The following is a 16,571-nucleotide window of genomic DNA, read 5'->3' on the forward strand; positions in this document are numbered from 1 at the left end:
CCCTCTCATTTTTATTATCTTCATTAATAATCTTCTAGTCTGTCTTTCTCTGTGCTCCCACCTTTTCGCAGATTACTGCGTTGTCTAACGGCGTATTACTATTTTCGAATGGCCAATCTTAGTTGCAAGGTGACCTTAACGCAATGTAGCCTTCGCTGGCAGATGGAACTTAACACATCAAAGTGCAAATTCGTGCAGGTATCTCGGAATCGTTCAAACGCCAGCAACACCAGAAATAGCAATTGAACACGCAGATTCGTATCAGCATCTTGGTGTCAGTATAACTAGCTAACTTATCACGGTATTATCCCGTGTAAAAAATAGTCTGAGTGTCATTAAAAACTCCTGTTCTATTGAGGAGATCTTTTTCGTGATATCCATCGTCTGCTAGCAAGCTTGCTCATGAAACCCTTGCGGATCCCAAAACCGGAGTATGCGTCTCTCCTGGTCCTCTTATCAAATTTCACTAATCCATTGAAATCCATACAGTACAGTGCGGCCCTCTTTATCTCCACAAATTATGGTCGTCGCACGAGCGTGTCGAATGTCAAATTAACCTTTGGTTTTACCCCCCCCCCCCTGGTCTTGTGCCGGAAATGAGCCAGCTCTGACTTTTTTCCTACAAGTTATACATTACGGCTTCCGTCATCTACGAGGACCCCTCCTGTTGCTGTCGACCTGTTCATCTTGCCACCCAGGGGCGTAGCCAGAAATTTTTTTCGGGGGAAGGGGGGGGTTCAACCATACTTTATGTATGTTCGTGCGTGCGTTTGTATGTGTGCGTGTATATATGCGCAAGCAAAATTGAAAATTTCGGGGGGGGGGGGGTTGAACTTCCCCCCCCCCCCCTGGCTACGCCCCTGTTGCCACCTATTCAACTGTCTCAGTAAAAAACACCTGCATAGATCTACAAAGGCTTTTAGTAAATCGTTCTTTTATATTTGTCAATGATAATAATTTAGGGGGTTTTACGTGCCAAATCCAAGATATGATTATGAGGCACGCCGTATCGGAGAACTCCGTAAATTTCGACCACCTGGGGTTCTTTAACGTGCACCTAAGTCTAAGTACACGGGCCTCTAGCATTTCGCCTCCATCAGAATGCGACCGCCGCGGCCGGGATCGAACCCGCGTCTTTCAGGTCAGTAGCCAAGCATCGTAACCACTGAATCACCGCGGTGGCTTATCTTTGTGATTGAACCACGGAATGGTTCGCTTAATCAATTAATCAGCCCCACCCCACCACCCCCCCACCAAAAAATACAGACTTGTTTACTAAACACGCAATGTAGGAACACCATCCATTTTGGGATACGCTTATTTGCACCTTCCTCCGCTCAGTATTTCACTGTTGTTTTTATGTTGATTTACTGTGTAACAGTTTATGAACGTAATATTTTATACCTTTGTACCCCCCCCCCCATGTCACAGCCTGCAAGGGGCCTTAAAGGTATAATAAATGATATGTGATATGCTTTCTCAAGCCCTATAGAAAAGCGTTTTCTTTTCCATAGACGAATAAACTTGTGAATATCCCAATATTTCTCCGTCAAGGTCAATGACCTATTCATGCGTCTTCCCGGCACGTGAATGGGTCGTGTGCTGAAGGGGACGGATCTTTTTTTTTTTTTACGTTCTATATGTCGACAAATTTCGCATCTCCTTATGTCTAAAATCACACACACATTATATAGAGAGATCTTAATGCAATCTATGACTCCGTAGCTGTCTAGTTACAGCGATTCTTCTCTAGGGAAAAAAAAACGCACATTATTTCGTATGTTAGAACATATATTTATAGTGGCTGATCAGTAAGTTGGCCGTGTATACATCGGATCAGGCAGAAAATGTGATAGCGCGGGTATACATCGCAGAGTTACACCGCATACGGCATAGCAGCCAGCTTTAATCGACGTCGATGCCATCGCGTTTTGTCTCTGCTACAACTTGAGCAGGACTAGCCTAATTCTGGACTGTGGCGTTTGTCCAGGTAGCCTTGTGCCACATTAAGCTTCTGTTCCTTACAGATGGCACCGCAGCGTGCGACTGTGGTTATAATCAGCGAGCCCATCCTCACCCTGAAAGCGACTCCATTGTGTAGCCGCACTTCTGACGTCTCAGCTTGTTATCGCGCTATCTTACCCTTGGTGCCTCGGCCTGTTTGCCGCGCGCGAATTAGTGAGAGCGGAGTGTGCCAATGAGCACCGAGCAGCACGCAGAGCATCTGAGCGCCGAGCGTGCCAATGGTGTCTCTCACTCACTCTCCCTCCCTCTCCCTATTCTCAGCAGTAGTAATGCGTCGGAGTGTTTTCGGTGGCTAACCAACCTATTTCCCGTATCCTTACGCTTGAGTTTTATGCTGACATGTTTTGGACATACCGGATGTTTCAGGGAACACTTTTCAAAAATTCCTAAATATAGGTCTTTCGAAGAAAAAAAAAAACAATTTACTTGAGAAACAAGTGGTTAGGTTCGGCGGACTTCAGTAATTGTGAGAAACATGAGAATTACATAGTTAATTACCTAAAATTATCCACTGAACTCTTTAATTAGCGACATTTGGCGGTTATTGCCAATGGCGAGTTTGTAGTCATGGCAACGACAATGCAGTATCTGCTTTTAAAGCTAACAAAATGTCATTTTCTGAAGCCCTGCACTCAACGAAAATCTGGTCTATTTTTCCGCATGATACCGAGACTCAACGCATGAGGAGCGCCGGATCGAAGTCTTGAGCTAACGCAAGGTCCGCTGGTCACGCGCTGCAATGTCTTCGACGTCCAATTCGAAATATACGTGCTAGTTTCCCTAGCTAGCTCAAAACATGCCGTCCGCGGATAACTAGCCTCTTTCTTGCATCCTGCGAACAAGCGAAAAAGTGTTGACGCTTCCTAGCTAGAGAAAATAGCGCGTACATTTGGAATTCGCCGCCGCAGTCATTGCAACACGTGACCAGCTCAACTTGCATTTGCTCGAGACTTCTGGAGCTCCTTATGCGCTGAGCTTCGTTTTGGTGAGCAAGAAAACACCCAGGTTTTCTCGCGCTGCGTGGCTTTAAACGTCCTTTTTTTTGTTTTAAGGGCTGATGTGACATCGTATTCTGCGTGAGTGTAAAATTGCCATTGACAATAACCTTCAAAATTCGCTAATTAGAAACTTAATGCTTAATTACAATTAACCAGCTGCCTAGTTAGCATGTACTTGACTCTTCCTGACGTCTGTCGCAACTAACAATTTCCTTCTGAAGAACTTAGCTTTTTTTTTTCTCGAAGAACCTATTTGTAAGAATTTTTGAAAGTGTTCGCTGAAACACCCGGTATATGGGCGATGGATTTATTAACATTGTTAGTAATCACTTAATGCTTTAACTATGATCGCGCGATTCATGTCGCATGAGCAAAATCGGTCAATCGTCAGCACGTATATTCGTCACCGCTTAGTGATTCTCTCGGAGCTCAATCTACCAGTGTGCGTTGCACTTTGAGCCTGTGGAAGCAAAATGCAATTTCCGGCAGCATCGGATACAAGACGGATAAAAAACTAGTGGAGAATACGAAAGACAGGAACACGTGGCTGCTATAGCGACAACGGATTTCTTTGCGTCTGTAATAAATATTTTTGCATTCCAGTATAACTCTGTCGAGGCCTTTCGGCACGTAAACAACGTGGTTTTACAGCAACTCTGCTGAGGCTCCGTTTCGACGGCATTTTTAACGCACCGTCGTACGTTGCCATAATTGTCTACAAGCTACAATGTACATGTGTGTGTGTGTGTGTGTGTGTGTGTGTGTGTGTGTGTGTGTGGTGTGTGTGGTGTGTGTGTGTGTGTGTGTGTGTGTGTGTGTGTGTGTGTGTGTGTGTGTGTGTGTGGTGTGTGTGTGTGTGTGTGTGTGTGTGTGTGTGTGTGTGGTGTGTGGTGTGGTGTGTCATTTACTCACCCTAACCACTATATATTATGGGGGCGCTCGGCGGCTGTGAACGAGTGGAAGACAACGACGATCGCATGTGCGCTCGTGTCACGCGGCAGCCGCTGGCAGCGGGCAGTTGCGGCCGAGGCTTGCACCAGTAAAGACTTGTCTCTTTGGGTCTCGGCCTCATCTCTAAAGGGTTCAGGGCTAGCTGCAGCCGCAAAACCCTACAATATATATCATAGATATCATCTCCGAGGAGGCCAAATTACATATACGTCCCATGTGCGAGTGACACCATCACTTGTATCATGCGCAGGTATACGACGTCAGAATTTCACGTGTGCCCCGCCACGGTGGTCTACTGGTTACGGCACTCGACTGCTGACCCGAAGGTCACGGGATCGAATCCCGGCCGCGGTGGCTGCATTTCCGATGGAGGTGAAAATGTTTGAGGCCCGTGTACTTAGATTTAAGTGCACGTTAAAGAACCCTAGGTGGTCGAAATTTCCGGAGCCCTCCGCTACGGCGTCCCTCATAATCATATCGTGGTTTTGGGACGTTAAACCCCAGATATTATTATGAATATTTCGCGTGTGCCAACACCCAAACTAAGTGACGTTCTAGAGCATGTAAAAGACTGCCGCGCGAAATTTTCCGTTGCGTATGACCGCCATATCTTGCAGTGATTACAAATACAGGTGTACCGGCCTCGTATGACCTTGCTCTGAACATGAATAATCTACAAGATTTACTGGAGAACTGCAGACGTTTTAGCGAAAAAAGAAGCGCACATCACGCCTGCTTCTATTATCTCTGCACATTCTGATAGGAAGTGAACACTGTTCCTCATTACGCATCACGATCTTTTACAATTTCTCGAAGAATTACCCTTGGCACCCATTCTTTCCACATATCTCGCAGCAAATTTGAGGGTGTTGCATAGCAATCTACGAGCGATCTGTGAGAACATGATACTTGAGATACTCAACAGATGTTATCCCATTTTAAAATTAGCCTATGTGCAGTGGCTCCTATAACTACAGTCACATTATTTCAGACAAGGAACAACGTTTTTTTTTTTTTTTTTTTAGTGCATAAAACGATGAAGGGAGGGCAGGTACCCGGACAGAGAGCATGCACTCACAGCCACCTTGAAAATAACTGCTCCGATTATAAATGCTCCACGAGTTTTGACCATTTCCATGTAATGGTAAGATACGGTGATAAAAGGACACGTGTAATTCATGAAGCCTTTCTGATTCGCGAGGCAGGAGATATTTGTACGAGTGCGCTCCCTCCATTAATTACTACATAGTGAACATCGGTATCTTTTGAGATGAAGCGCATTCTTGGATATGTACCTAAACAGTTATTTCATCTGTGGAAAAAAAAGAACAAAAAGAAGCCTCCAAGTCACCCTATTTTTTTTCTCCCTCTCTCCCGTTTCCTTACCTCCGTACGATTGTGCACTCTTCATCAGGTCTCGCTTAAAGTGCTAGATATAGCCAGGAAACCGCGCATTTTTCGTCTGGTTTCCTGGTTATAGCCAGCATTTAACCAGGCCCTCATTAAGAGTGTAATGCGCGCCCTCATGGTAGCCCTCATTTCCTTCGGCATTTTTCTCACTAAAGACAGGTTTCCCTTGCCAGAAGTAATGTTTCACCAAGCAGTCACCCCTTTACAGCTAAGCGTAATCCTCCTCGGGCATGGCCCGTACAGCGCACAGGTCAGCAGCAAACAGAGACTGGATGACTACTGCATCATAGACTTACGCTAGCCTATACTTATACTATAACGGATAATCTTTACTCATATCGCTCAGATAGTTTCGTTCATTCCGATAAGGTCTCCTTTCAAATGTGCTCAACAAAGGTCTAGGCAAGTTCCATAAGCGAAATTTGCGTAAATAATGTATACATAATGAATAAATATACCACTAACTGAACGAAGCGTCGGTGCTGGTTTTGCGCAATTCTCCTTTTTCATTTTCCTGTGCTGCCCTCTGCCGTTTTGGTATAGTTTTGGCAGGAGTCGGGACAACCGGCATCGCCAGAACGAAAGCCTCTGAGATCATGAGGCGTTTCGCGACATTTCCTCTAGGGGAAGGGCGCATGCACTGTGGCATCGTGATTAAGACGGTTGTGCTATAAAACGGCATTTCAGGGGTTGAACTTTTCGTTCGCGAGTTTGCCATTGGCCGACCACATTCGAGAATAGCATGTCCATTGTCATGAATGGTCGGAGTTCGCTCTTACAAACAAATCTCAATCATAAGGGTTTTTTTTTTTTTTTTTGGTGTAAGTGTCTGAACAGGGCTTTGCGCTGCCAGAAAAGGCAACGCACACGCCGCACGAAACCTCTTTAATTCAAACAGCGGGTGCACTTAAGCTGCACTCATGTTTCTTCGTTGGTAAGACCATGTCTCGCAGTGCAGTCTTCATAATTCCTGCTGCTTCTGCTGCTGACGTCGTGTCGTTTGCTAAGGTGAGGCTCACGAACCCACGTGACTAGCGCATATTTTCGACCCTAAACGGGTCACGAGACGTTCATTCGTTGAAGTTCTGCCAAGACTGGACGAACGAAGATTGAATCAAATTGCTCGCTCAGTGGCGGCTCGTAAATCTCGTGGTAGGCGCCAAATTGTCTCTCCTCCCTCTTTGGGATGACAGGAGTAAACACGGTCGGGCTCTGCGCGTTCACTCGACACACAGCGGCGCCTCTCGGTGCGGAGGCGCGCCCTACACCCGCGCAAGGCGCCGCAGCTCTCCTCTCTGAGCGGCCCTTCGAGAGACGTGACGTGAAGCAGAATGAAACTGGTGCTTTACGTAACGGGAACGAAAACACATAAAATCGTCGTATAGTTGGCGGTGACCAATGGATGCTGCTTGTCATTTTGAGTAACTCAAACTATTCTTTTACATACTCTCTCAATTCTCTATCGTTATGTAAAGCCTTTGAGGTCAGTGATCACGATGTTCTATTTGATGGCACCTTACACTTTTCTGCTCCAACTAAGCGCGTTGCTATGTGGGGTCATCGCTCTCTCAGCTCTGTCTGCAGAATATCTAGAGAATTCAATTATCTCGTTCCCTTACGCAAATGTCTTCCCCAACTTGAGTTTGCGTCTGTGACGTGGAATGCCATTCTCAAATCTAACGGTCACCATTGATCGGGTCCAGAAAAAATGCCTAAGCATATATAACCATCACTTCACTAGAAATGACTCTGCACCTCGTTCTAGCACTGTTTCGGATTGTTGTCACTTCACTGCGGACGAAATCGCGCTGATCTGCTATTTCTTTCCATCTTCTTCACGGTATCATAACCTGCCCTGAACCAGAGCGCATCGACATTTTCATGTGCCTACCTGCCTTTGCCAACACTCAACCTTTCACAAAATACAAAGTGTTTATAATGCTCAGTTCGTTGAACTCGATGTTTTTCATCGCTCGCAGTCATTGTTTTCCTCCACTATGTTTTAACATAGTGGTTTTAACATATGTTTTACCATATGTTTTAACACTATGCTTTAGCATAGTGTCGCACGTAGTGCAAATCCTTTTCTCCTTCTCTTTCTTTCAGCCTACCTTGTGCAATCTTTTATTTGAATTGTATATATCATTGTCCTTCTAATTTTCTCATGTTGTGTTATTGTATCTTGCCCTGTTATCACTTTTTGTTCGCATTTTCTCCTGTAGTCTGTCTTCACTGTATTGTTTATTATTAGCATTTTTTTGCGTGAGCCAGCACAATGAGCTTACTGTTCTTCCTGGGCACATTGATTGATTGATTAATTGATTGATTGATTGATTGATTGATTGATTGATTGATTGATTGATTGATTGATTGATTGATTGATTGATTGATTGATTGATTGATTGATTGATTGATTGATGAACGATTTTTGGCAGCCTCCTATAATACGTTGAAGGGACCCTTGTTCTCCGCAGAAGCGGCATTGCGTAGAAAATTGAGTAGGGGCTATGTGGTGACTTCTAGTTTGGTGTGGCGTAGAAGCGTTCAGTTATGCAGGTCTTAAACAGCACGTAAACGAATGAAGACATGTAGTTCCTGTTCGAGAACGTTGGAACGCTTCTGAAATATAATGAATGCAGTATGCTCAAAGGCTGCGAAGTATTATTAAAAGGGAAGAAGGGTGGGGGCAGAAACATCTACAGGGGAGTCAGTTTTTGTTGGCTTCCCAGTAGCATGCAAGCTTGCATCTCATCGACCACTTATTACTAACAGTGAGCTATGTCGAGAAACGGCAAGGCTAAGCAAACGAACGGCGAAGCTAAGACAACGCGGTCTTACTACTGAGTGTGAGTGGGATCACCTTGAAGGAAAACGTGGAAGAATGATTCAAGAAAGACACAAATATGGGCTCTTCTAGGAACGCGAGTTCTTCAATTGTAGTATTATGGGCAATAAATAACGAAAGCGTGTGGACGGCTAACCCGCGGCCAGCGTCTCGCTAGGTAAGCAGGTAATGCGGGTCTGGATATTGGGTCTGTCCTTCATAACTATAACGGAAGCTGATGGCTGGAAAATGTGCGTAAGGGAGAGAAGAGAGGGGGGGGGGGGGGTCTGAGTCTGTCGGCTTCCGAAGCCCTTGAAAATGCTGCATTCATCACATCATCAGAGGACGAAACACAGAGGAACTGGTAAAGAAGTCGAGATCAGCCTCTGCAAATATTTACACTCAGACGTGTAAGAAGGTTTCGTTCGCAACGGCTTCTTTTTTCTGTCTAAACGGGACTTGTTCGCCTAATTCCGACAGCGCCGCCATCTATATCAGCCATTAATTGACTTGGAAGCGGTGTGTAGGGTATTGTGAGTGCGGCCACGGTAAAATTCGACCTGGACCGAAAGCCTCGTTTCTCAAGCGGCCGCCCACATTTTGGCAACCTTTCTATACCAGGTGGGTTGGCCCTCATCATATACGTTCACTGCACCCGCACTTTCTATTCAACGCAGGACAGTGGACAGACTCAAAGTCAGCGTCACCTTCCAAGATCCCTCAGCTGATTCGAGCCCCAACTACCCGTACCATCCACAACTCAATGCTCGAAGAAATACTGACATGACATTTACTACTCCTTTTTGTTTTGCGTTATGTGAAAGTTATCCCCCTTTAGGCCCCAGAAGAACACTGGAAAGCGTCCAAGCGCACTAAGTGAATTATTCTACTATAGCCTCTCCATATCTAATTTCATTTTCGTTTCTCGTTACGTTTGTTATGTCGTGAAAAATCAGTTATAAACTAACATAACGAAAGTTAAACTGGCACAAAAAAGAAGCCACTTACAGGCTTGCGAGAATTTTACTATTGTTTCTTTTTTCTGGGGGGGGGGGGGGGGTATAAATGTCTTTATGTGGCGATTTGGGCGAGTGTGTTAAGCACTGCAAAACAGTTTTTGCACAGACAGACACGGAATCAGAAAGGGGATACAGGACACACGAAGCGCTTCGTCTGTCATGTACCCCAGTTTACATGCGTGTCTTGCAACGCAGAGGCTATTTCGTAGCAACTTTGGCCTTCATTTAAAATGAAAATAAAAAGAACAGTCGACCTTGTTATATCAGTGCACACTTCAGAACAACGCAAACATAAGAAACAACAATGTCCATAGAGGTCAATCTGGAAAAAAAAAAAAAAAACGACGCGTGAGCTTGCGCCCGAGTCGTTTACAACACACACACGCTTACGCACATACAAATGCATGCAAATTACGTGCTAAAAAGAGAAATGCAAGCCTGCGCCCGAATACCTTCGCAACAGCGTGTGCTTATCGGGCTAAAAAGCAACAGTAGTGTTAAAAATTACGTTTACAACTCTTTCCCGGCGCCAGGCCGTCTACACTAACTACAACTTTTCATTCACATCCTGGCAAACAGCTCAAATGCCTATACAAAACAAACCAAGAGGCCCTTAAAATAGCCAAGCGCGTTCCGCCAAGACAAAAGACGAAGGAAACTTAAATGAGTCGTCATCGTCACCTCTCTCTTTCTCTGGGCACGTGCGTGTGGTTCACAGACACACGCGCGTGTGGGTGCTTGCCTGAGTGTGCCTGCGTGTGTCTGGGGCACGGACGGAGCGTACGTTGAACGCAACGTCGATTCCGTGGACGTCAAATTTCCGAACGGGCTCTGGGACTTTTGTTTTTCAGTTTATTGTTCATTACTACATGAGGTCGTCAGCGATGAAAAAGCAATCTATTGCGGCCGCAATCAAATTTCACGTACATTAGAACTGCACTCAGTAGAATGACACCACTATAGAGATATTGAAATTGCCAAGTATAGTCACGCGCATGAGCAACGCATTTTGCGCCGCCCATCTATAACCCTCGAAGTGACAACGTTCACGATATAACAGTGACATTATCGGTGAATACGATCATCAGGTTCAACACTGCACGCTTGGCACTGTATGTGTGTGTTGCAAAATTTTTGAATAAGGAATAGTTTTACTATATGAATATTGTGCACATTTCGTACCAGTTATGGAAGTACTTTACAATGTGATTTCTCGTAGACGTAATTTCCAACTCTTGAATTAATCGAGTGGCGAAATTACGTTGTCTCGTTGAGTTCGACATGGCAATCAAAAATAATCCTGCTACGCAAAGAAAAGGAGCAACGTTTTGCTGCGCTTTGCACTTGCGGCGTATACTTATAGAGTAATCCCTTGAACACCATCGTTCATTGTTACATCAGGAGGGAGAGAAGAGGAGAGGGAGGGGGGGTGCAGCTAAATAAATTTTAGATGCATACGTGACAACTGCGTTCAAGTGAAGAACAATCTTGAGCATCTGATGTAAGCATTCGTAAGCGCCGTGGTAGTTTAGCGGCTACGCCGTTGCGCTGCTTTAGTCTCTGGGAGGCGAGTTCGATTCTCAGATACGGCGGGCTCATTTCGGCGGGTGTGAAACGCAAAAGCTACCACGTACTTAGATTGTGGCACATGTTAAAGAACCCCAGGCGGTCAGAACTCATCTGCAGCCCCCCAATACGGCATGCCTCATTAAAATATCGTGGTTTTAGAACGTGAAACCCCACAACATTTGTTTGACATCCATTCGGTTATATACGAATAGAGTGACTGGTTATAGGAAGGTTGTAAATTGCAAAGGAGGGGCTCAGCGGACTCATCGACTGGGGGCTGTTGACTCCGGGTCGCTTTTTACGTTCTCACGAAGAAAGAAAAAGCCCACTGTCGGCGATCGCATCGGTTTTACTTCAGTATGTCCGCCCATCTTAAAGTGTCGATTTAAAGGGCTTCATTCTTGTCATGTAAGGTCATATTTCGAGTTACACGCTCATAATTATCGTTGTTCAAGCTTGCACACTGCATCTATCCTCAATTTTGCAGTGACCTCAGTTCACCTGCTTGAGCCACCGAATGAGCTAAAACACTCGCGCAGATTCTTGCGCCGAGGCACTAATGGGCGATTTACTGACAGCTGTTTTCGCGGTGCTGAAAGCAAGTTGTTCTGTGTCTCTGCGCATTTAGTTAAGAGCCGATACCACCAAACTCGCGCCATCAGCGGGTGTCATGTAATCGAACGAATCTTCCAAAGCTAGTTTCTCCTCAAGACCTTCGTGCGATGTGGCCGCCCCCTCTCAACTTTCCGACGCGCAGTATTGTTGCCTCAGGTTGAATAACTCTGTCGAGCACCCGGACGAAAGACATACTAAAATAGCAGTTCACGCATAATTCGGTCGTTGAAGTTGTTCACTTCATGTTCAAAGCCTTCAAATGTGCCTGCGGGCGGAAGTAGCGCCCTGCCGTTAAAGCGGGGTCGTCCCAGGGCAACGCGGCGGCGCATAGCAAACAGAGTTGTGAAGCGTCGCAGCATCAAGGGAGCTCATTTGGCCGCACACGGTGCAAGAAACAAAAGGACAACTGCGGCGCCTTGCCGCCTCGGCGCTACGGATTGCGTCCACCCACCGCACCAAAATAAACTCGTAGGAACAAGCCCTTTGCCAAGTGATCAGTCACTGCTGCGGCAACAGTGCAGGCGCGTTGTGCCACCCTCGACGCGCTTAATTTAACTACGAAGAGTGAACATTGCGTATTGATGTGATTCGTGTTCCTTAGCACATATGTCGCCATGTAGGGTTAGTCGCATTCGATCACTCTAATCATAGTTGCAGTTTGCGTGCTTTCAGAAGTTCCATATCAATATTTGAATCTCGTTTCGTATACAGCCGCGCTTACGCGAATGCGACAATAGCGTATCGTATTTCCTAGATCCCGCCACGGTGGTCTAGTGGTTATGGCACTCGACTACTGACCCGAAGGTCGCGGGATCGAATTCCGGCCGCGGCGGCTGCATTTTCGATGGAGGCGAAAATGTTCGAGGCCCGTGTACTTAGATTTAGGTGCACGTTAAAGGGACACTAAAGAGCGAAACGATTTTTCTCGTATTAGCAGGCTACTGTTTCACGATACCAAAAACACCACGCCTGCTGCGAGAAGACGCTTGATAAGCGAGAAATCGCGCAAAAAAGGAATGTGGGTGGCGACGCCACCTTGAAGTTTCCGCACCATTCGCCGTGACGTCATATATTTTGACGGCGCCTACTAGGGCCTACGTAGTTCCTAAACGGTAAAAATTAAGTTCACTGTCCTCTGAGGGGGCCATAGAGTTAACATACGAAGTTTGAGGAAATTTTGTTGAACCAATGGCGCCAAATACGATAATTACACTTTTGAAATCCCTGACGTCACGCGTGAAAATTTCGGCGCGAAATTTAAAAATGAAACGTTGAACTTAGTTTTCTCCTTTATTAATACACATATGATGGTGAAAATAAGGACATTATAGTTCTCAAAGTACAATTTATCAATCTAAACCGATTCATTGTTTCTCTTTAGTGTCGCTTTAAAAAACCCCAGGCGGTCAAAATTTCCGGAGCACTCCACTACGGCGTCTCTCATAATCATATGGTGGTTTTGGGACGTTAAACCCCAGATATTGTTATAACCAGTAATACTGAGCGACAACGTTTACATGTGGCGTGTCCTCCTTCGTCCGAAACAATCCGCAACCTGTTTCTAGCGGGTGCGTTTCGTCGGTGAGTGGATCAGAATGCACGTTGGCAGCCGTCTAATTTTTCCTATCACCTTCTAGGCGATGCGCCAGCGTTTACATACACCGCGATAGTCGACTTACCCGTCTCGATCCTTTGGCGCGTTAATACGCTTCGTCTTCCCAGCACATTAGCGCCATGTGTTCATGGATGCGATGCCCACTTGTCGCATTCATGCAAACGCGCCTGTCAGCCTTGTTTACGTGAATGATGATGGCTGCAGTGATAATGATGTCAAGAGCGTTTACATGACAATGATGATATTTTGAATCAGAGCAGCTTTCTACTCCTCGTCACACAGACGCATGGTCACTTTACGCATGTACGTGAAGTGACCAATATCAACAAATTAAGAGCCTTCTGGATCAACACGACAGCAAGCAGCGTCAACGGCCATACTCTAGTTGCGCATGAACGACCCGTGATGGATTGCGGTACACTAAGATGAACATGTGTAAAGTTGTTTGCAAACGTACGCCACGTGGAAGAAAGGGGAAAAAATGGGGCGCGAGGAGGAGGTGAGAAAGGGAACCGTGTACTTCCGCGATACAGTAAACGCGTGCATTCGTGGCTTATCTCGTGTGTTTGTGACGTTCCGTTCTTTTTCTCCCTGGCTTGTTGCCCTGTCCGCAAGTGGAGCAGTCTGGCGAGTCATCACGCGAGAAGCCTATTCGAATGCGCGAACAATGCAATCGAACCACTTTGGCATTATCTACAGAAGAACAAGGGGAGAACTCTGAAATGCAGACGCATCCAGGTGGTTCTTTCCTCGTTCTAAACTCTGGTGCACGGCGGGGTCGCTGTGGCCCATGCGCGGCAGGAAACCCTGTAGTACTCACGTAGGAGCCAGTCCTTCTGGACATTTCATTGAGCGCTGGTCGCGCGTCGGAGGGCGATCGTGCAGCTGCAGCGGCGGCAGCAGGAGAAGGAGGCGCGGTCGGAGCCGCCGCTCATCAGGCCCTGTCAGGTCGCGCGAAAGGCGCGGCTTGGCGCTGTCGGCGACGAGTCGCAGGCCCGTGTCCCGTACAGTGGACGCTCACGTCGTGTACCGCGCACTGGCACGCTGGATGGCTCCAGAAGCACACGGTGTAGCAGCGAGTCGGTAGCGCGCCGAGATTTGGATCAAAGGCTCCACTGCTGCTCGAGTCGCGCAAGTCTCAGGCCGGGTGTATTTCGGGAACCCCGTGTTCGAGGGCGCTTGCATCGGAAAGCGTCGCTCGCGGTACCAGAGAGGAGGCGCGCGCACCCACTTTTTGATTCCCTGTTGCTCACGCGAGAGCCTCCCCCCGGAGCCAACACTTTTTGGACGCTTTTGTTTTGCGCGCTCGCTCTTGGGCTTCTAATTTTGGACTAGCGTGGCTCTTGGTTTTCTTGCGAGGAAAACCGCGCTCTCGCGACGCATATCCGGCCAGCGGCATTGCGCCTTCGCCGGGAAGAAGTGAGAAACGACGAACCCTTTCCGGCCGCCGCAAGCTCCGCCTCGGCCGGCATCAATGGGCGACAGCAAGTGGCGGCCGCCGCCGGATCGCGTTTCCCTCTGACCCGGGACTTGATTCAGCGCAGGATCCGCGACACGAGACACGCGCCAAGCAACGACCCCGCCACGACAGCCCGCCTATGGTTTCAAGCACTGACGGACCGAGAGGCCAGACGAGTCGGACAGACGCCCGCAGCACGGTGAAATGCGTGGAGCGCACATTGCAGAGGTGCAGATATCTTCATTGGCCTTGTACGCAAGAAGCTACAGGCTACACATACTGAAGCTATATGACATAGATCGACGCATTTTTTCGCACCACCAAGTCACGTGACAAGGCAAGCATATTCGTATAGACCAATGACACACTTCTCGCATCCAACGTCCTCACCTCACGCCAAGCCACACCACAGAAGATCCACCAATCCGCATTCACCGCGGCAGACAGCGGAGAACAACCGGTCACATCCCTATCTACTCCGTATTTCCCACACCGACCTTACGCTTATTCCTAATTTCAAGCGTCTAACCGCTAGTTTCCAGCTCCAAGAACAGCAGCACCTGGCGAATTATACTGAAGCAGCCTCTCGGCGAACCATAGACCATAGGGCCATGTACCAAACACATGTGTCCCCCTGTACTACTCTTTCCAATTAAAGGGTGATAGCAGAGCTCCGGGCACAAAGACTCTGCGCTCCGCCGACAGTTTTCAGAGCAAACAAAGTATATTTTTCTCGCTCTCTCCACGTAGAGGGATTCCGTCAGCAAGAGTCAGTGTGGAGCGAATAACTTGGCGGTAGGCAGTGTCGTCCGCTACAGCATTCCTATGGCTTACGCCTCCACTCTCGCAGTCTGTGCTGCTTGCTTAACACTAGTTTTCTCTTTGAATATGATTATCCCTTGATACTTACCATATGGCCCTGTAGGTTCAAACCCTCTTGGTAGGAAGCAACATTTTGTTTCAAAGCGCAGCACGGGAGTAGCCAGAATAAAGGAGAGAGAGGGGGGTTAGTCGAAGCCTCCCCCCCCCCCCCCCGATAATTTTTTTGCACTTTGAATGTGCATATATAGTATATGTAGGCGCACATACTTAAAGTGGGGTCGAACCCCTCCCGAAATTAAATCCTGGTTAAGCATTTGAAGTGAAGCTTTCTTCGAGTAGTCTGACCAGTTTTCATGCCGTGGACAGCGGTGGTTGGACTGTGGACGGGAATGTGCAGGTGGGGAGCAGGGTTGCCAGATTCCGCAACTTTGCGCGAAATTGGCTACTTTTTCAGGCTGTAGGAGGTCAAAATTTCGCCTTGGCTACGTGGCTTTTTATTTTTTATTTTTTTTTGTTACCTTTGCAATAATTTATGGTTAAAGCAGAGCAAAAAACACAGACGAAGAAGGAGACACAACGACCTTTTGAAATACTTGTTTTATCGCAAACGTTGGATATTGTCACGTCGGTGCGACGGCGAGGAAAGCAAAACGCAGCCGGTAAATATGAAACGCTTCATTGAGCGAACTTGTGCCCAGTAAGAGAAGCAACACTCAAAGGGCAGCGAAAGCGGCAAGCACAAACGTCGGTCGTCGATAATCTGATCAGCGGTAAGGTGGGTCGGCATTTATACATGTGGCAAGCATGTGGCACTGAAGATTCCAGCGTTATCATTGGTGGTCGCCTTAGTTCCGGGATAAAACCTACTGTTCGCGTTGTGCGCAAGATCTTATCGGAAGATTCTAAAATAATCGGGAACGTTCCGAGACATTCCGGCGCAACCTGCGCAAGGCAGTGGTTACACGCGTAACGGGCCGATTACATCAAATAGAAAAAAGAAGCGCGTGTGGCATTGCCCCCCCCCCCCCTCTGAAAAAGCGTCGTCCCGATAGGGCCTTTAAAACACCTCCGATGACTCGTTTAACATTTCAAGTAAACGCGCGCATCGAGTCAGAATGCCGTCACGATCAACAATGCCAAACGCGGCAGCGCTACGAGCAGCGGGCGCGCTTCAAATTCCAATAAACAATTCCCTCTCCTCTCCGGGCCTTTCGTCAATCCGCAGCATTCTTTGACGTCAACATTCGCCCCTGCTCATGTCATC

General features: G+C 47.1%; 1 protein-coding gene across 1 annotated transcript in view; it reads right to left on the reverse strand.

Annotated features, from left to right (window-relative positions):
• Positions 1-14,153, reverse strand: part of LOC119373178 (serine-rich adhesin for platelets) — a 207,557-nt gene extending 193,404 nt beyond the window's left edge. The window contains exon 1 of the mRNA XM_037643189.2: positions 13,847-14,153. Within this exon, the coding sequence (XP_037499117.2) occupies positions 13,847-13,870 (24 nt within the window). The 5' untranslated portion in view covers positions 13,871-14,153. The remainder of the gene's footprint in view (positions 1-13,846) is intronic.
• Between the last annotated feature and the right edge of the window lie 2,418 nt (positions 14,154-16,571).

Source organism: Rhipicephalus sanguineus, chromosome 1, assembly GCF_013339695.2.
Source record: "Rhipicephalus sanguineus isolate Rsan-2018 chromosome 1, BIME_Rsan_1.4, whole genome shotgun sequence".
Taxonomy (NCBI): domain Eukaryota; kingdom Metazoa; phylum Arthropoda; class Arachnida; order Ixodida; family Ixodidae; genus Rhipicephalus; species Rhipicephalus sanguineus.